A 21,950-nucleotide genomic window follows, 5' to 3' on the forward strand; every position below is an offset into this window, starting at 1 on the left:
GGCATCTAATTTTTAAATATTTCTTGGTTTTACTTCTCCTCCTGGCCTATTTTGCCCCCAGCCCTTGGTTGCTTGGTAGCTGTTTCCTTCACCAGGCCTCCTGCTTTCTGTTCTGCTGGGATGCAGCCCCTAGCTCATGCCCTGCACCTGGGGATGAGTGTGTGGGGATGAGACGAGAAGGAGAGGGGGAAGCAAGAAAGGAATAATGCAAGGATCCCAGTCAGGCAAATTGTCAGATGGTACACGTTCACTTCACCATTCTCTTTCCTGTGGGCATTCCCTTAAGCTATGCCTGGACACCCCTGCCCCCATCCCTATTCCTACACACACCTGCTGAGATCTACTTTTTTCATGCCCCACACTTGTTCTCGACCACCACTGAAATGTCTTAGTGCCGAAATAACATTTACAAATTTACTGATCAGAAAAACTCGTCACTGTTAATGGGAGTTAACGTCAGAGGCCAAGGCCTCAAAAGTGAAACCTAACTATGACCTGTGTAATTAATACCCCTCTCAGGTTGTCTTAACACTTTAGTGAACCTGATGCCAGTGGAGGGATTTTGAAATTGGGGGAGGGGATGGGAAGCATAGTGAAGGATTATTTGTGACAAGGGTTGCCAGATTTAGCGGAGAAAAATTGGACACCCAGTTGAGTCTGAATTTCACATAAAAAATATGTTTTTTATAATTTAGTATAAGGATGTCCCTTGCAATATTCGTGATATACTAAAAATTATTCATTGTTTATCTGAAATTCAAATTTAACTGGGCATCTTGTATTTTATCTGGCAACCCTCTGACCCACAATGTCTCCCGAATATGCAGCCTTTGCAGCAGGAGGTCGGGATTGCTGCAGAATTTGGAACAGTTTCCAGATGTCTGGCAGAAGGGAAGCAAGTCCATCAGAGAGGGCATCATGTGGTACAGTCAGGTGAAATCTCTGCCCCCAGTGCCAGGCCTGTTGATGTGCAGGGGCATGTGAGGTAGGCCTGAACGGAATACCCCTGGAGCCTGGCCAAGGTGCTGGTAGAAAGGGCATGTTCTGCTGGGTCCTTCCCAGAAGATACAGTGTCTGGTTCCGGTGCTGACAACTGACCCATCTAATATCCATCACACTAGAACATTATTTTTAGATCTGGGGAAGGAGTGGCAAGGTTTTAAAAATAAGGTACTGGATATAGAGGGAAACTACATTCAAGAAGCTCAATCCTGACTGGGAAATGCAATCCCTGGGCCTGCTAACATTAGAGCTAGAAAAGGTTAGTACCAGCAGCTTTCTGTGTTAAAATGCCTAAGACTGAGACCCAACACTTTTCTTTTACTTTTTTAATAAACAAAGGTAATGCTACTAGCTTCAAGAGAATTGCTTTAGCCACCTATAATAATCTTTTTGTTTTCAATTAATGAAGAGAGTGAAATTAATCTTTTGTTTTCTTTTTGTTTTGTTATCTGTTTTTGGCTTCTGTATGGGATATACCCTGTCTGCTCTTCCAGATCTACCCTCTATCCTTCTTCTCTACCCTGCTCTGTGCTCTGGGAAGCTGACACTTAGGACTCCCTTCGTTTCTGTCTTCTATTAGGACCAGCCAATGGGAGACATCAGCAAGAGATTGGAGGTTGGAAGACAGTTAGGTCAGAAGGATAACTTTACTGTAGCTGGCGTTTATTAAAATGCTAATGGTTTCAACAACTTGATAAAAAGCACTCAAAATAGGAACAGATGAATACTTCTTTAATGTGATAAAATACATCTGTATCATCCCCCCAAACCAGCATGCTGCTTGACAGGGAAATGCTAGAGGCAGGAATAAAACAGTAGTGCTTTGCTATCACCATTATTAGTTAAAATTTTACTGAAGATACTAGCAATCATAATCAGACATGATAAAGACTTCAAGTATAAAAATGGGAAAGGAAGAAAAAATAGTCACTATGTACAGATGATAAGATTTTATCTCTATAAGCCCAAGAAAAATCACTATAAACAATAAGAAAGGGTTTGCAGGGCAGAAATAGATACACGCATGTAGAGAACAAACGTATGGACACCAAGGGAGGAAAGCAGCGGGGCGTGGGTGGTGGTGGGATGAATTGGGAGATTGGGATTGACATGTATACACTAATATGTATAAAGTAGATAACTAATAAGAACCTGCTGTATAAAAAAATAAATAAAATTCAAAAAACCACAAAAAAACAAAACAAAACCAAAAAAACAATAAGAGGGGGACTTCCCTGTCAGTCCTATGGTTAAGACTTCACCTTCCAATGCAAGGGTTGTGGGTTTGACCTCTGGTCAGGGAGCTAAGATCCCACATGCCTCACAGCCCAAAACACCAGAACATAAAACAACAAATTCAATAAACACTTTAAAAAAAAAAGAGAATTCAGTAAATTAGAAGGATGCAAAATTAGTTGATCTCATATATGCACAAACAATAACCTATTAGAAGATAGAAGGATGAAGGATCTTATTTAAAGTAGCAACGAGAAAGAGAAAATACCTAGGAATAACTTTAACAACTATGCACAAGCCCTATATGTAGAAAACTTAAAAGGAAAAAAAGAAGACCCAAAATAGATTTTAACAGGTAGAAGACATAACTGGATAGGAAAATTAAAAATTGTTAAAATGTCACTTATCTCAAAGTTAATTTAAAATTTTAACACAATTCCAATAAAAATACTGAATTTTTTCCTTTTGAAGTTGACAAGCTAATCCTCAAATTTATATTGGAGACGGGGTAGAATAGCCAGGAAAATTCTGAAAAGAAGAGAAATACGTACATCTGTGTGTGATAAAAGGTAGTATGGTTAGCCTTGCCAGATATTAAAACACACTACAGAGCCTCAGTAACTAAAACAATGTGGGACTAGTCCATAAATAAACATACAGATGAATGGAACCAATGAGAATGTTCTGATACAGACCCAAGTAGATAAAGGAATTAATATATGATAAAGGTGACATTGCGGGGCTTCTCTGGTGGCACAGTTGTTAAGAATCCACCTGCCATTTCAGGGGACATGGGTTCAAGCCCTGGTCCGGGAAGATCCCACATACCACGGAGAAACTAAGCCCTTGCACCACTACCGAGCCTGCACTCTAGAGCCCGCGAGCCACAACTACTGAGCCCATGTGCCTAGAGCCTGTACTCTTCAACAAGAAAAGCCACCACTATGAGAAACCTGCACACCGCAACGAAGAGTAGCCCCCGCTCACCACAGCTAGAGAAAGCCAGTGCGCAGCAATGAAACCCAATGCAGCCAAAAATAAAATTAAAAAAAAAAAAGGTGACATTGCAAATCATCAGAGAAAAGAGTAACTTCAATAAATGGTGTTGGTATAACTGGATAGCCATCTGGAATAAAACTGGATCCATACTTCACACTGTGTAATAAATTACAAAGAAATCATATTGCAATGTAAAAAAATACTAAAATTACTAAAATAAAATTATGGAAGAATTTCTTTATAACCTTGGAAGGTCTTTATAAATGTGACTCAAAATCCAGAAGCCATTTGAAAATTGATAAATTCAATTATGTAAAAATGAAAAAATATCTGTGTGGTGATATATATATATATATATATGGTGATATATATATCTATATAGATCTGTATAGGTCTATATAGATCTATAGATATAATTAAACTTAAAAGATAAATGACAAACCAGGAAAAAGTATTTTCAACTTATATTACAAAGTATAAATATCCCTTATATATCGATACAAAGCACTACTATAAATAAATAAGACCAAAAAAAAATTTTTTTGACAACTCAATAGAAAAATGAGCAATGGAAATGAATAAACAACTAAAGAGTTCTGGTGTGGAGTGGGGGGAATTTTGCCATGCCAACAAGCTGGCTATCCTACAATTCAACTCAGTTCTGACACTATCTACCCAGAGATACCATTAGATCCCACAGGTTAAGGGTTCAGTCCAAGACTGCCCACCCTCCACTTCAAAGATCAGTAGCAAGTCCAGGTTGTCACTTGTACTTCTAAAGAAGGGCTATAGATTGGAGTTTCCAATGACACCCCCCTTTGGTTTTGATTCATTTGCTAGAGCGGCTTACAGAATTCAGAGAAATGTTTTACTTACTGGATTACCGGTTTATTATAAAAGTATATAACTCAGGAACGACCAGATGGAAGAGATGCATAGGGCAAGGTATGCGGAAAGGTTAAGGAGCTTCCAAACCCTCTCTGGGCTCACTACTCTCCCTAAATCTCCATGTGTCACCACCCCAAAAAGATCTCTGAACCTCCACCTTTGGGTTTGTAAGGAGGCTTCGTTACACAGGCATAATTGATTAAATTATTGGCCTTTGGTGATTGAACTCAATCTCCAGCCCATCTCCCCTCTCTGGAGGTGGAGAGGTGGTGGTGGGACTGAAAGTTCCAACCCTCTAATCACATCGTTGGCTCCCCTGTCAACCAGCCCTCAACCTGAGGTGCTTTCCAAAAGTTAACATAACATGAGACACATTTACTGCTCTCATCACTTAGGAAATTCCAAGGATTTTAGGAGCTCTGTGCCAGAAAACCAAATATATATTTATTATAAATCTCAATATCATAACAACTCATGGAAAATTCCATAAATGTATGAAAAGATATTCACATAAGAAATGCAAATTAAAGCTATGCTGATATATCATTTTTCACATATCAGATTTCCAAAAATCTAAAAGTTTGATTATCTTTGTATGATTGTAAATTGGAATAAGTCCATGGAGGTTAATTTGGCAAGATCAATCAATCTTATGAATGCACATACCCTTTGACCCAACAATCCCTTCTAATTGAATATATCCTATGAATAGATTTGACACATAAAATGACCTAGGTACAGGTTATTCATTAAAGCATTACTTGTAATAGCAAGGTTGGAAATAATCCAATGACCATCAATACAAAACCTGTGAAATAAATCATGATGCACTTATATATACTAATGGAATATTATGCAGCCATGAAAAAGATAGAAATAAAAAAGGAAGATAGTGAGGATGTGCTATATATTGTACCAACATGGGAAAATCTCTAAGCTAGATTTAATGAAAACTGCAAGATGCATAACAGTATGCACTATCTATCTGCTACATTTTGTGTGATAAAAAGAAAAATATATATGTATAAGTATTTGCTTGCGTATACATAAACTATTCTGAAATAATATCCAAGAAACCAGTAACAGTGGATTGGGAAGAGAAAAAAGGGGGAGATCTAATGAATGTGAGATAGGGAAGGAAGAGAGACTTTTACCTTTTATAGTTTTTAAATATTTGAGTTATGAGCATATGTTACTTATTCAAATATTAATATATAAATAGTGCTTGTTAAAAAAATCAAACAATTAGAAATACATAAGGTAGGAAGTAAACATTCCCCTACTCCTAAATTTACCACTCAGAGAAAACCAGTGCCAACAATTTAGTCACTGAGAAGCAAGTAGGAAACTTTTTAAAAAGTATGTAGTAGGCAGTGAAAGCATTATTTTCTGAGTCCCTGAAATCATGCAGTTGTGACAGTGCCAAATCCACTTAGACCAAAGATAAGCAGCTGAGATCAATATTGATCTCCTTCTGCAGGCTCACAGTGAGCCACTAGGCTTAAATAGCACATTCAATCCCATATGTAGAATTGGGACTGTAAAATATTTCTGAGTTAGGTAGCAATGTAAAAGTGAATGGTAGGGGTCATTAGCTCTAATGGACTAAGTATTATGTGGTTTTGAAATTAAGGCATTAACATTTCAGCAAATGAAAATGTTTATGCAGTCTTCAAATTCTTGGCAGTAGTACCAGAGAATTCAGCCAGCAGTGGCTCCTAAATTACAAACATAAAGAGTTGCAGAGAACATTAAGAATTATTCCTTATTTTCCACTGCCATTATTAAAAATTATTTAAAATATTTTCTATTCGGAATCTGACATTCCCTCATCACAATAAAGCAAACCTCATGTTACAGTCTCCCTCAAGATCATGTTCCTTTGACTCCGAAAATTCCTTGATGAGTAGAAAATGAATAAGTATCTATTAGCAAAAAATGTACAAAATGACATACACAGCCTCCCTATTACAATATAAATACCAAGGTCTTAGCCAAACCAGCAGTTGATATTTTTAATGCATGTGCCCTAATACAACACGACAAAAGTGTTTATACAATGCAGTCTCTTTCCTGTCATCTTCTTATAAAAGCAGGGTGTTGATGTTGGAAGAAAATTTAGAAATCAACAAGTCTATTCATGCAATCATTTATTCATTTAACAAATATTTATCAAGAGTCTCCCATATCAAGTTAAATAAAAAGCAATAGGGATAAAACAAAATAACAAAGTCTCTGGCCCTGAGGAGCTTATGTCTAAGCCAACCCCTTTATTTTCATTTTGAAGAATCTCTAGGTCTTCCAAGTTCAGACCAGTTGTTCTTTTCATTATGCCAAATATCAAGCATTTATGAGAAGAAGTAAACAATTTATATTTATGAATTGGCAGTAGTCTATTATTACTTTAGTGCTTTTCACATCCTAATTTTTTGGTTTGGGGTTATCATTTCAGAGGATCTAACTGCTTCATCTTCACAAGTAACTTTATATACGTTATGCCAGTTAACCTCACAACAACCTTCATTTCACAAATGAGGAAATGGATTCAGTGAATAAATCAACTTTCCCAGGATCACACAGCTAGGAAGTAAGCAAACTCAGATCTATCTGTCTCTAGTGCTTATACTCTCTGTGTCATGGTACCCAGCAGGATTTGTCAAAATATAGGCTAGAGAAAGTGTAATTTGTACTAATGTTTTCAGAACATATGATTGTTAAAGAAGATGTGGCATATATATATACACACACACACACACACACACACACACACACACACACACACAATGGAATACTACTCAGCCGCAAAAAAGAATGAAATTTTGCCATTTGCAGCAACATGGATGGACTTGGAGGGTATTATGCTAAGTGAAATAAGTCAGAGCAAGACAAATACTGTATGATATCACTTATATGTAGAATCTGAAAACTACAACAAACTAGTGAATATAGCAAAATAAAAGGAAGCAGACTCACAGGTATAGAAAACAAACTAGTGGTTGCCAGTGGGGAGAGGGAAGAGGGAGGGGCTAGATAGGGATAAGGGATTAGGTACGAACTATTATGTATAAAATAAGCTACAAGGTATATTGTACAGCATGAGGAACATAGCCAATATTTTATAACTATAATAACTATATTTATGGAGTATAACCTTTAAAAATTGTGAATCACTATATTGTACACCTGTAACTTATATAATATTGTACATCAACTATCTTCAATTAAAAAAAAAAAAGTAGGGCTTCCCTGGTGGTGCAGTGGTTAAGAATCTGCCTGCCAGTGCAGGGGACATGGGTTCAAGCCCTGGTCCAGGAAGATCCCACATGCTGCGGAGCAACTAAGGCCATGCACCACAACTACTGAGCCTGCCCTCTAGAGGCCAAGAGCCACAACTACTGAGCCCACGTGCTACAACTACTGAAGCCTGTATGCCTAGAGCCCATGCTCCGCAAAAAAGAAGCCACCGCGATCAGCCCGCGCACCGCAACGAAGACTAGCCCCCACTCGCTGCAACTAGAGAAAGCCTGCGGACAGCAACAAAGACCCAATACAGCCAAAAATAAATAAATAAATAAAATAAATTTATTTTTTAAAAAAAGAGTACATGATTGTTATTTGATTGTTAAATCCTCTGCTGCTTCACAGAGAATTTCTTAGAGAAAAGCACTCTATAATGGTAAACACAATGTACTTCTGGGTACCTTAACGCCAGTTCATGAAGACCATGATAATTACACTGGGTCATTGTTAGTTTCGATCATTACAGTACTCTGCATTAAAATGATCAATGTTTAAATAAAGTTACTTTTTTCCCCATTATATTCCTTTACCTTTTTATCCTTGAACTTTCCTATAGCCTTATCTTTCATTTTTTTGAACTTTTTGCTCTACATCTTTTGAATACCCATATCAAATCTATATTTTTAATGATCCTACAATATTTTTATTTTATATTATTATTATGTTTATTAAGAGGTATCTGATTTTTCTTCTGTTAGCCACGTTGATGTCAATCTCTTCCTCATAACTACACTTCTCAACTTAAGCCTTCCGAGAAGTAAGACATTCACTCTATAGTGAGTGACTAATGCAGCAGTCCCCAACCTTTTTGGCACCAAGGACTGGTTTCGTGGAAGACAATTTCTCCACGGACCAGGGTGGGGGGATGGTTTCGGGATGATTCAAGCTCATTACATTTATTGTGCACTTCATTTCTATTATTATTACATTGTAATATATAATGAAATAATTACACAACTCACCATAATGCTGACAGGAGGAGGAGCTCAGGCAGTAATGCGAGCGATGGGGAGCAGCTGTAAATACAGATGAAACTTTGCTCGCTTGCCTGGTGCTCACTTCCTGCTGTGCAGCCCGGTTCCTAACAGGCCATGGACCGGTATCAGCCCACGACCTGGGGGTTGGGGACCCCTGGACTAATGCATAACTCACTCAAAACAAAATAGAGACTATTGCAATCATGAAGGTGATCTGTAGTAAAAAAGAGAATTTTGATACAGTCCCATGATCGAATCTGACACTGATTGGCAGTTGGCTTTGAAGACCTTGGGCCATGGTATCAAACCATAAAATCTGAATCATATTCCTTAGAGCGATGTTCTTCATATCCACCTATGAGCTACTAGCAATCAAATACAGGTTTCTAGGGGCCCTTATAGTTTCTTTTTTAGGTATTTACAGATTTAGATCAATAATAGAGGGTTGGTAAGCAGCAATCAAGAAAGGAAAACAAATACGTGGAAATCTTAAATTGAATTTCAACGTGAAAATTATGGCTTTATTATATCCCAGTAGCATAAAATTATGGTTCACCCTTCAAAGTATGTCATACACTTAAATGAGGTCCATGGCAAAAATTATAGTATAGCTCACAGTCCCTACACTGTTTAATTATTGACAAAGAATTGGGTGGTATCCTGGGACTAGCTTGGCTCAGTGAAAAGAACAAAGGTTTTGGAATGAGTTCAACCTAGGATTTCAAGGAATTCTCTGGCAGTCCAGTGGTCAGAACTCCATGCTTCCTATGCTGGGGACATGGGTTCGAACTCTGGTAGGGGAGCTAAGTTCCCACATGCCGCGAGGAGCGGTCAAAAAATAAATAAGTAAAAATAACCTAGGATTTCACCTGAACTCTGCTGTGGAAACTTAGCCAAGTTACTGAATCATGGAACTGTGTGGCTCGGCCAAGTTTCTGTACCAGATTGAGTTCTGTAAAGTGGTTGTTGTAAAGATTAGTAATAACATATAAGGTGTCTGGAAGTAGAGCCTCATACATAGTATGTTCTCAGTCAGTGCCAATCTCACATGGGGCACTTCACAGTACACACAATGATTTTTTTATTGAATTGATTATAAGGAGATTAAATGTTGGTATTATATGTCCTTATTCCTTGAGTGGACAATTGAAATTGAAAGGACATATTTCTTGCTGCTGACTATACAGTCTTACTTCCCCAAGAGACTAGAATAGGCAAACTTTAGTAAAAAATGTCTTTGTAATGTTCCTTTAAGGAGAAGTCTATAGTGTGCAGAAAAAACTTCCTCTATTTTATAAATCAGTATTGTCACAAAATATCTATTTATTTGGTGTTTAGGACCCCTAAATAATGAAACTGCAGTGCCTTTTCAGGATGGTTAATAGATGGTTTTAACCAATTTGGTTAAAATTGTTCATGGTAACAAGTAGGGTTTCAAAAGGAGAGGAGTCAAGGAGGAAAAAGAAACTGATAATACTTGTTGCTTCTCAGTGCAGTTCAGGAACCACGAGTGGGTCCATCAATGCATGGTGAGTGGAAGAAATTCTCAGGCACCAGGTGAAAGTAAAATCTTAGTATTCTGTAGCTTATTTTTTAATAACTCAAATTTGCATTAAGATGCATATTCCATATTTTCTGGATTTTTAATGTCATTTAAATCAATAGTTAATGATATTTTCTTACCATAACTCTTTGATTTATCTGACAGCAAAGTTACTAACAATGAAGCATACTGTAGGGATGTATCCCTTCCTCTCAGTCAACATATAAAAAACATTATATTACACATTAAAATTGCTGTGCCAGGGCTTCCCTGGTGGCGCAGTGGTTGAGAGTCCACCTGCCGATGCAGGGGACACTGGTTCGTGCCCCGGTCCGGGAGGATCCCACATGCCGCGGAGCAGCTGGGCCCGTGAGCCATGGCCGCTGAGCCTGCGTATCCGGAGCCTGTGCTTCGGAGCAGGAGAGGCCACAACAGCGAGAGGCCTAAGTACCGCCAAAAAAAAAAAAAAAAAAAAAAAAATTGCTGTGCCATGTAAAGATAGTCAGCATCTTTAGTCATTAGGAGATGTGAATGAAATGAAAAATAAAACCACAGTGATATATATATATATATATATATATATATATATATATTAGAATGACTGTACCAAGTAGTCTTGGAAAGGATGTGGAAGAACTGAAACTCTAATAGTTTGCTGGTGGGACTGTAAAATGATATAAAATGCTGGTGGGACTGAAAAAGGCCTGTCAGATTCTTATAAAGTTAATCATACTCCTACCATATGACCCAGCTATTCTACTCCTAGATATTTACCCAAAAGAAATGAAATGTATATCCATACAAAGACTTATACATGAAGGCTTAGTAACTTAAAAAATGGAAACAACCCAATATCTATCAACATGTGAATGGATAAACAAATTGTGGTATATTCTCACGATAAGTACTACTCTACAATAAAAAGGAATTAGCTATTGTTACATGCAACAACATATATAAATCTCAGTTATGCAGAGCGAAAGAAGCCAGATTAAAAAAAGAGTACATATCGTCTCAGTCCATTTATAATATTCTAGAATATGCAAACTAATTAATAGTTACAGAAAGTAGATCAGAGGTTGCCTGGGGATGGGTTGGCGGACAGGGAGAAACAGGAGTTAAATGAGGCACAAGCAAATTTGGGGGGATGATAGATGGGTTCATTATCTTGATTGTGTTGATGACTTCACACATATATATCAAAACTTATCAAATTGTATACTTAAATATATGCCATTTTTTACATGTCAATTATACCTCAATAAAGCTGTTTTACAGAAATCATTGTGTCAATTTTCTTTAAAACTGAAGAGACAACTGTGACCGTCTGCCGTTAAGTTCGGTAGATTGTCGGCCCTGTGGCATTCACCACTTCTTGGCTATGGTCAATTGTAATGTTTTATTACAGGACTATAAGGACTTTGAGAGCAGGATCCAAGTTTAACTCATCTTGGTCTTCCCTCTAACGCCCAGCATGGTACACTTCATCAACAGTTATTTTTTATTTATTTATTTATTTTGTGGTACGCGGGCCTCTCACTGTTGTGGCCTCTCCCGTTGCACAGCGCAGGCTCTGGATGCGCAGGCTCAGCGGCCATGGCTCACGGGCCCAGCCGCTCGACAGCATGTGGGATCTTCCTGGACCGGGGCACGAACCCGTGTCCCCTGCATCGGCAGGCGGACTCTCAACCACAGTGCCACCAGGGAAGGCCCAACTGTTATTTTTTAAATGAGTGAATTACTTGGATAATTTTTGGCAAAATATTTCTTCCCAAATTCCCTAATTAACCCTTGCCATTTTTTTTAAACATCCATGGGAGACAGCAAATCTTCATGCTTAAGAACTTTAAATCCAGAGTGACCTGCTCAGCTACTTACTAACTGCTTGAGCATAGATAAAATTAGCTAGCCTCTCTAAGCCTCATTTTCCTCATTTCTAAAGGGGGTAATAATATACCTATGTCATTGGTCTCCTGAGAGAATGAAATGGATAATCCATATAAAGTGCATGGCCCATAGTCAAAACTCAAAAAGGCAAGTGAATTTGTACATTTACCATCACAGACTTTTGAAAGTTTATGAACTCCAAAGACTGAAATAATCTATTTTTCACCAGGAGAAAGAAAATGTGATGAACTGGTACCTGAATCTTATGAGGAGAGATGGCTCTAAACTGACATTAAAGTTACCTGCATGTTAAGCTTTTTAGAAGCATACAACCAGAGAAATTTAATGTATTGGAAGAAGTACAAGGGTTACAATAGCTTATAGTCTTGTTCTTAGACCTTTTCATTAAAACAGAAATATTAGAACCTTGTCATTAGGTGGAGAGGCTGAAGTTGCAAATAGCCCATTTAGTTTCTCCTTACACTTCACTTTGAGGTTCTTAAATGTAGAAATCCTGCTCTCATATTTGTTTGCAAGCTTTCTCTCTAGTGAAAAAGACTTTATCATCCCGTCTATGGGGAATTAATTGAACGAAATGTGGAAAAATGTAATCTTCAGGGAGCTCTGCAGTGAGTAATCTCAGTAAATGCAGCACAGCCAAGGGACTCTGCAGAGACCTGACCTAGAGTAGACAGAGCCTGGGCTTTAGATCCAGCCAGTTTCAGATAAAATAATTTTCTTGAGCTATGAGCAACTCATTTCATTGTTTTACAGTCTTTTTGTTTGTTTGTTTGTTTGCTTTTTGTGGTATGCGGGCCTCTCACTGTTGTGGCCTCTCCCACTGCGGAGCACAGGCTCCGGACGTGCAGGCTCAGCGGCCATGGCTCACGGGCCCAGCCGCTCCGCGGCATGTGGAATCTTCCCAGACTGGGGCACGAACCCGTGTCCCCTGCATCGGCAGGCGGACTCTCAACCACTACCCCACCAGGGAAGCCCTGTTTTGCAGTCTTTTGATTTATAATATTGGACCTAGTCACATTGCCATGATTTGTAGTGAATGTTTATAAAATATATGAAATAATTATTATCATTAATAAACTGGGTTATTAAATCTCTTCCAAAAATAAGGTGCTGACATGTAAATAAAATCTATACCTGATGCTTTAGGTCTGGCCCAGTGCTAGACATGCCTTCAAAAGTCCAAATCAATTTGTTGTGCTGGAAGAACATAATACCAGGGGTCAGGAAATGTTATTCTACACCTGGCTCTGCCAAAAGCTCATTCTGTGATCATTTTTAACCACTTCACCCCTCAATTTCCTCAAATGTAAAAGTAGAGAGTTGGACTAGATCAGGAAGGGAAAACACCTGATACTATAATCACTCCTATCTGTCTGTGCCCATGGCAGACACTGTTAATCAATCACTGATACTCTTCTACCAAACTAGGAAGCTGCTTCTGAATTCTCAGCAAATCATTGTAGGCAGTTACTACCAATCAACCGGTGTTAGCAACCAAAGTAAAACTTACTTGCTATCTTTGGGCCAGAAGATCTCTAAAGGTTCTTTTAATTCCAGTATTACTCAAAGGTCAAAATGAGAGTCTGTGCCAGAAAGAAATATGTTGGCAAATCTTACTTCCCTTTTTCACATTCTAGCCTCTGAATGTTAAAGACTTTGCAAGCCCTGTCCATGAGGATGCTCTGCTATCCCGTCATTGCATTTTGCTTTTGTTTGTCCAAAATGAAAACAGTTTAGTGGATTTCCCCCCTAATTCTGAAAATACATACTGTAAAAATTTGAACAATGCAGAAAAGTACAAAGATGAAAGTGAAAAGTGTCTGATATTCAACATCCATTATTAATATTTGGTAACCGGTCTTAGAGACACAGCTCTAGGTGTAAGTGTTTTTCTGTACTCTGTTTAATGTCCCCATACAGCAACATTCTGTATGAGCAACTTTGCATATCACTAGGAAGCTGTGGTTCTTAGTCTCTATGTACTCATAAAATTCCATCTTTATCTGGGGATTCCTATTCTGCTGAGTGAAACTTTGCAAATATAGCAGCAGATTGAAAGAGCAAAGGGTCTTTAGACCCTTACCATCAACTACTCTTAAAGATGTGGTCAAGTTCTCCAGGTTCCACTATAGTAAATGCAGAATGGAAAGATTGGTAAAGCTTGTGGTTAAAATTCAATATGAAAATGAGATGGACCCAGTGTCTTGGGAGAAAAGCAGGTGTTCCTCCCTTACCCCTACACCCGACTGCCACTTTTTTTTTTTTTTGCTTATTACTATAAAAGTAATATATGTTTATTTAGGAAAATATAGGCAGGCAAAAATGAGAAAAATAAAAATCATCAGTAATCTAACTAATCGGAATAATTGTGGTTAACGTTTTGGAGCTTATACGTTCAGGCTTTTTTTTTCCTATGCATATATTTTTATGTAGGTATCAACATACATAATTAAAAAGCACTCTTTTAAACTTCTGGGTTTTTCTCTTTACTCACTTCATTGCAGTTCCTGTAGAGCACTGTTTCTACTATGAGCAGGAAACTATACGAGTTAAAACTGGCTTTGGTGATATACAACTGTTTCATTTCATTTCAGAGCAACATGCATTGAAATGTTAATTTCTGTGAATTTGAGGTGATTTGGGTAACGTACCTTCAACGTTATTTTCATTAAGACCTAAGATTCTATTTAATTGCAATTAAGATGACTACCCTGATTTAGAATTAAATTTGGATGGAAGTAGGCAATTCAAATATGCCAAAAACCTTAAGATGTTATTTAAAAATCAACATAATTTTATATTTCCTTGCCTGATTTTTTTGAACACATGAATTAAAATATATTCCAATTGGAAAAGGAATAAAAGTGAATAATAGTCTAACAGAAATTAAATTTAATCTTTCTTTTTGAAGACACATATGACAAATTTTGAGAAAATATCAAAAGAATATTTCATGTTTCTTTAAATTAGTGGGCTAGATGAATACTTCTTTCTCCAGTCATATTTCAAAGTCAACAAACCTAAGCTAGAGGTATTTAATATATATTTTAAATGTTTCAGTGATTCCTTTCTAAACCAGCATCTTTGAGGTCTTTGGAACAGATGACAGTAAAATGAAATTCTTCTGATACTTCTATTTTTAAATACATCTCTTCAGTGTAGTTGTTCTCAGTTGCTAACAATAATTTCCTGTCAAATGTAAAATGCTGCATGTAAAGTATTTTTCAAATTTAACATGGTTATGGATAAGCAATCAATGTGCATTTTCATTTGTAAAAAGGAAGAGGAAGTAATTACCAAGCAAAGCAATCTTAGAGCAAGATGAGCCTTAGAAGTTTACTTAGTGCATCCCGTTCCTTTTAGAGCTAAGAACACTGATGTCAGAGGGGTGATTCTTTTCAAAGTAACACAGAGGAACTGGAGTTGGATGTTGACCCCCGAGTCCATGCAACCTCTTTCACTGCTTATGCCACTACTCCCAGAAAGTGAAAATCATATTCATCCCCATTCAACATCTAGAATGCCAAGTATAGCATAAAGTATTTACCAACCTAGCTGTTGTGGCCAACAGATGCCAAAGAACTTAACATCTAATTGGAAAAGTAACAAATAGAATAGAAAGGCAATGGTAAGTGATACAGGGCACCAAAAATAGTAGAAGATCATTTCCAGTTGGGAAGGATAGGGACATCTTTATATAGAGAATGGTTTATTTGAATCAGGTCTTTAAGTGGGCATGAGATTGCAAGAGAAAGAGTGAAAGGAGGACTTTTGGGTGGGAAACCTATGTGAACAAACATATAGAGGTAGGAAATCATAGATATAGTTGGAAAAAAAATGAAAAGACTAATTTGACCAGGGCATATGATTTGCATAGAGGATGTGGTGATAAAATTAAGAAAGGTAGTTGGAGCTCAGTGGTTCTTGTGCATTACAACTTTTTAAGGATTGTAGACAGGTAATTTTTATAATATGAAGGAAAATTTTGTTTGTGTATTTCTACGGTGTTTTTTTTTTATATATTATGGCACCCAGGTAGCAAGATGTAACTTTATGAACCTACTAAAATTGGTCCACATGAACTTTTGAACTGAAGATTTTTAAAGTTTCTGATGATTCTTTTTTTTTTTTTTTTTTTTTATGCGTTACGCGGGCCTCTCACTGTTGTGGCCTCTCCCGTTGCGGAGGACAGGCTCCGGACGCGCAGGCTCAGCGGCCATGGCTCACGGGCCCAGCCGCTCCGCGGCATGTGGGATCCTCCCAGACCGGGGCACGAACCCGTGTCCCCTGCACCGGCAGGCGGACTCTCAACCACTGCGCCACCAGGGAAGCCCCTCTGATGATTCTTGATGTCAAATTTGTGGTATTCCTGACATTTATAAATAACTTTCTAAAACCTACAGAAGTAGTGAATTATGGTCCTAGTTTCACTTGAAGCTGTTAAACATTTGGAGTTCAACAGTAAAGTTTTTGTGGAAGAAAAGTGATAATTAAATGGCCAAGAAAATAAGTATTAAAATATAATTTTAATTTAAAAAAAAGCTTAGGTGGAGACTTGGCATAGTGTCACTTCCAGTCTCCTTCTATAAGTTAAAGCAAGTCTCAGGGCCAGCCTTGATGCAATGTGGGGGGGACTACACAAGCACGTCAATATCAGGAGGGGGGTTCACTGGGCGCCATCTGTGGAAACTAGCTACCCGATACGCTTAAATTGTAAGCTGGACAAATTTAGAATTTCAATGATAATTCCAAGGGAGTTTGGATATTTTCTGGCTCAAACATACAGTACAACTAAAAGGAAGTGAAAAGAAGAGGGAAGAAGCCTCAAGGTGATGAAGGATTTTGAAATAGTAGGTAGTTTCTTGGGCCTTGCAAATTTGGCAGATTAGATCACGGAGAAGAAGCTGAAATAAATGGGTCACTGCATCACTATCCAAACTTTGTATACTTGGAAGGATTACCTGATGATGCTTGTTTTTCATGAGAACTCTGGGGCAAAGTACTACAATTCTGCCCTATCTCAAGCATACATGGAAGGTTCTCTTTCTAAAGATGGCAAAGAACTCAGACAGCAATGGAAATGTACAAGGGTTAGTAGAATGTAAAACTAGTTGAGAGAAAAAATAAAATAGCAAGGAGAGCCTGGCAGTAAAAGAACTCCCATGGCACCAGGATAAGAGAGAAAAGCCAGCATTCTCCTGGAACTTCTCAATCCATAGCATCTGTGCCCTCATAGCACAATATATAAGTTTAGAGGGCAAGGCCTAGGTTCTCACATGAATATGATCTTACTTCAGAATTCTGCAAAGACCAGGAATCTCCTTGACGTGGGTGGTCTGAGACTGGGGTTCACTGTTCTTATCCTGAACCACCATACAATGCCAAACAGCTTTTCCTTAGCTGTTTCCTTTATTTTTCTTAAACATGTTCAGACTCTTATCATATTGTCCTCCTCCCTTTGAAAATACATACTCTGCAGGTGCCTGAAATAATATACTCCCAGTAATTGCAGTTTTGCAAAAGTAGAGTTTATTTCATTCAGTCTAAACTCCATGGAAATTTGTTGCCTAACAAGGAAATACCAAACACTTTATAAACTCCTGGAGGGCAGCAACCATGTCGTATATGACTTTGTTATCTCCTGCCTCCTGGGCTCACAGTCTACCTTCTCGGATGTACTAATTTTAATAAGTAACTTGAATTGTTAACAATATACTCTTGTGCCCTTCTTTGACGCACAAATGTCATTTCATTTTGTCTTCGCATGTTTCATGTCAAGTTCATTGTAAATCATTTCTCCTGAGCTTGTTGTTAGCCTGCAGATCATTTTGTAGGCTTTTCACATAACAGCTGAAAGAGTTTAATTCAAGTTGAAGAAACTTACTTCATTTACAAGTGATTAATTTGGGCTTCACTTACCTTAAGGAATATTCGAACATGTAAATTTACAGATAAATCCTGGGAGTGTCAAATTATGCAACCAAGAGAAAGTAAGTTCTGTGCAGCTTTGGGGGCATTGGTCGGCTGTAGTCAGGCTTGCTTTTTTTTTTTTGGGGGGCGTCAGGTTTTTGAATGAAATAGTAAAACCGGTTCCAGGAACTGTCTACTTCACCTGGTTTTGCATAATTCCAAGAAGTTAGAAACTGAAAACCAGGCTTGTTAAAGAGTTAGAAAGATTGCTATTGCATAAGAGAAAAAAGCAAAACCAAACCATCTATCTATTCTCTTTTAAATCATAAGATTTCACAATATTCTGTTTTCAAGTACTTGAAGTTTTCTCTGGGCAATGATTAATTTTTAAATAATTGTTTTTAATGTGGAACGTAATACATACTCATCGTAGAATTAAAACATACTTAAAGTAACAAAGAGAAAAATAAAAACCATTCATGATCCTACAACCATTAATATTTTGAGGAACGACTTTTAATTTTTTTTCTAGGTACATGTTTTCACAGGACAGGTCCACACTGCAGTTTTATAACTTGGTCTTTTGGATTTTTATTTAAAAAATTATATTGTGAGTACGTGAAAAGAAAACTTCTGAGGATTATGACATGTAGTAGCATCGCACGGTGTGAGAGGACGCCATCTGTGGTGTGGCGTGTACGGTCTGGCGGGAAAAGAACGCTCCGGGTGGGCAACATCAACCACTCTCCGAGCAAAAGAGACTTCATTTGCCCTCGGCGACTAGAGCCTGACGAGAGTGCAAGGCGTGGGAGTAAGTGGAGGGCGTTCAGGGTGACTGCGAGCACGAACTCCCCGCGCGGTCCTCATTTCCCCCGGGCAAGTCCAACGGGCCCAAGCCACGGAGGGGAGCCGGGGAGACAGTGCGGCGCGCGGTGCGCTCGGCCTGGGTCCCAGCCTCCGGCCCCCGCCCCCGGGGCTGGCGCCACTCTCGGGCGGTGGGGTGAGATAAAGCGGGGCAAGGTTCTGCAAGTCCAAATCAGGGAAGCGCAGCTCCGATACCAGCGCCTTTACGGGGTCTCCAGGCGTGTTTGTTCCAACTGTTTAAACTTTCAAAGCACCCGCACCCCAGCGACCTTCGGCAAACAGCTCTTAATCCCGCGGGCGGAGAGCGTTGGCTGTATTTGCGGGGAGGGTAAATTGAGAGCGGGGGACCGGGGGCCTAAGGCGGCCCTCCTCCCGGCACCCCGCCCGCGGCCGCCCACTGCTACCCCCTCCCGCGGCCTTTTCCCGCCCCAGGACCGCCAGCTTCTTGCGTCAGCCGGAGCGGGGGTGGGGGTTTTCGGAAGCTAAGACCGCGCGGCCGGCGGGGGAAGGAAGGGCTTGGGCTCTTGCCCCGCCCTCGGGGGTCGGGAGGCGGAGCCGGGCAAGAGCCCGGCCGGCGAGTCGGGCCGAGTCGCGGAGAAGCTAGTTCCTAGGATCCTAGAGGAGCAGCCGCCGTTGCCGCCGCCAGTACCGCCCTGTCCGCACCGCGCCTCGGCAGCCGGGACAGGGCCGCCGTCGGGGAGCCTCAGAGCACCGTCCCTAGCTCAGCATGATGGACTTGGAGCTGCCGCCGCCGGGACTGCCGTCCCAGCAGGTGGTGCCAGGACGGGGGCGGGGGCGCGAGGGAGCCGCGGCCCGGGAGGGACAGCTGGTCTCTCTTCCCGTCCATGGCCTGAGCCGGGACTGCTGCGGCCGCGCGCACACCAGAGCCGCTGCGCTTGCGCTGGGGCCGGGGGAGGGGAGCTAGGACCAGAGGGATTGCGAGGGGTGTGGGGACGCGGCCGGGTGGTGGGACTGACAGCGCGCCCGCAGCCCCCGAGGGAGACTGTGTTGGGGTTGGGGGGGCTACGCCCTCGCGCGTGGGGCGAAGGGCGTCTCTAACCACGCCCCGGGCCGCTAGAGCCCCGGCCGGGCCCCCTCCCGAATTTGAGCGGCCCGGAGGCAGCGGGGCAGGAGGGGGCGGACGCTGGCGGTCTGAGCCGGCGCGGCCCGGCCCTTCCGGGGCTGTGCGGCTCCCCAGCCTCGGAACCGGCAAAAATGTGCCTAGTCACGGGGCCGCTCTCGGGGGAACTGAGGTCTCCTTTGGGCTGGGAGCCGGAGTCCCTTCTCTGCCGCTGCCCCTCGGCCCGTGACCTCCGAGGGCGCGGGCTGCGGCGCCCTCACTCCGCTGGGCCGTCTGAGGGTGCTTCTGTGCAAAGTAATCGATCGGTCCATCCATGGGATCTCCCTTAGGCAGCTTGGCGAGAATGCCCAGTCCCCAGGGTGGGGGCGGGAGGAGGTCATAAAGCACCCAGCGCGCTAGGCTGCCCCGACGTACAGCGACCGAACCTCGCCCCCTCGCGCCCCCTGGAGCCGAGGGAAAGGTTCGGGCTCGGAGACCGGGAGTTGTCCCCGTGCAACACGCCGGGAACTGGCGGCGGGGCAGTGGACTCGGGGGTCAGAGGCGGCTGCGCCCCCGGCCTCTCGATCCCGGCGTGGTGCCTCCCGGGGGGCGAGCGTGGCCTCGGTCGCCGTGACAGTGGTCGGTTGGCTGTCACGGCGGCCCTCAGTTGGCCCTTTCGTGCTTTATAGCGTGCAAACCTTGCCGCGCCGGGGCCAAGGGAAAAGTTGGAGCTGTTGATCTGTTGCGCAATTGTTATTTTCCCCCGGGCGGCTTTGTTTTTGGATTTAGCGTTTCGGAATTGTAATTCCAAAATGTGTAAGGCAGGATATTCTGTTCTGTGCTGTCAAGGGTAAGAGTTTCGAGTGTAGATTAGAATTTCCTTTGTTTTTAGACTGTTACTAAATTTTGTTCTTTCATAGATTGATTCTCCTTTTGGTGCTTTATTTTGTTTTCCTTTTCTGTTTGAGAATTTGCCTCGATTTCTTATTTTGTTGCTTCATTTGCGAGGGCAGAGGGCGGGACAGCTATGTTTCATAAGGCTTTGCTAACAAGTTCTGTAAATTATCACAAATGTGAAAACAAGTTTCTGTATATACTTTGTAGGGACTTTTAAAGGAGTAGATATTTTTATTTCCAATTTTTGTGTGTGTGTGAATGGGTTCTTTGGAAAAATACTTGGTTCAAGGAAATGTGTAACTTAATAGGAACGGTAAATACATTTATGCTCTGAAACGTCACGTTTTAGACTAATATTGAAGATCTAAAGTAAGGTTTTGAGTTATTGACAATGTACTAATTGTGCTTTTTTTTTTTTCTTTAAAGCTGTTTGTCTTGAACTTTCCCCTGGTAATGATTAGGACTGGATTCCCCCTCCCCACTAGTATGAAGAAGTAAATTGTGCTTTCCGATTTAGCTGCTGTTCAAGACTAATCCCTATAGCCATTTCTTTAATACTTTGTATGACCCAAAGTCGTATAATGCTAATAGACTTTAGTTTTTCTAGATTCAGGAATGTAGCCTAGAGTGTTATTAAAATTTTTTTTTCTTTCTTTACTATGTGATTTAAGATTCCATCTATACTGCTTTCTCTTTTAAATGTGAATTTTCCAATTATGTTTGTTAAGGTAACTGCTTTTCCACCTTTTGTAATCAGACATCAGTTTGCATATTTGAAGACTATAAAAAATGGAATAAAATTTGGAATCAATTTCATGCCTATCACTATGATTCATATTAAATCTTTGTAGTCCAGAAAGATTTGAAGAGTTAAAAGTGGATTCTAACCTTTTGTCAAAGAAAAACCAGGTGTGAAGTGGTACTGGGATACAGTTTTTCACCTTCTGTGCGGAGGAGGTGTTGATGAACAGCAGTAAAGAGAGTTTTATATTCTTTATTTCCAGTAGCTGGAAGGAACCATCCATTACTCTTTTCAAGGGTGTCTTGGAGAAAGTATTTTTGTATCTGAGGGATGAAGTTGATCTTGGACTAGACCAATGAGATAACTTTTAAAGAAAAATAGGACAGGTTTCTCATCTCCTGAATAAATGTTGAGCAAAGAACAACTTGACTTTTTAGATATTTGAATAAAATCTCTTGAGAGATTGTGAAAGATTGTAGGAGGGTAAATACATAACTCATATAAGTCTTTCTGCATTAAAAATAACTTGGGCCATTTGGGACTCTTTCTTTCTTGTTAACTTGGGTTTTTATAAACAATGCTGGGGGGAAAAACTCAAAACCCGACTTTCTTTAGGATAACCAG

General features: G+C 40.3%; 1 protein-coding gene across 8 annotated transcripts in view; it reads left to right on the forward strand.

Annotated features, from left to right (window-relative positions):
• The window catches only part of NFE2L2 (nuclear factor, erythroid 2 like 2), a 105,462-nt gene that overhangs the window by 51,934 nt on the left and 31,578 nt on the right, over positions 1 to 21,950 (forward strand). Inside the window, exon 1 of one of the 8 annotated variants that reach the window (XM_032638182.1) lies at positions 18,556 to 18,574. The exons of 1 other annotated variant lie outside the window; for it this stretch is intronic. Coding sequence is in view for 2 of the 7 variants with exons in the window: in XM_032638183.1 (XP_032494074.1) it covers positions 19,355 to 19,399 (45 nt within the window). In the remaining 5 variants the exon portion in view is untranslated. Of the gene's footprint in view, positions 1 to 18,555; positions 18,575 to 19,117; positions 19,400 to 19,801; positions 20,538 to 21,950 lie in introns of those variants that run through there. 6 more of the 8 variants (XM_032638175.1, XM_032638183.1, XM_032638178.1 and 3 more) reach the window with 6 other exon arrangements.

This window comes from Phocoena sinus, chromosome 7, assembly GCF_008692025.1.
Source record: "Phocoena sinus isolate mPhoSin1 chromosome 7, mPhoSin1.pri, whole genome shotgun sequence".
Taxonomy (NCBI): Eukaryota; Metazoa; Chordata; class Mammalia; order Artiodactyla; family Phocoenidae; genus Phocoena; species Phocoena sinus.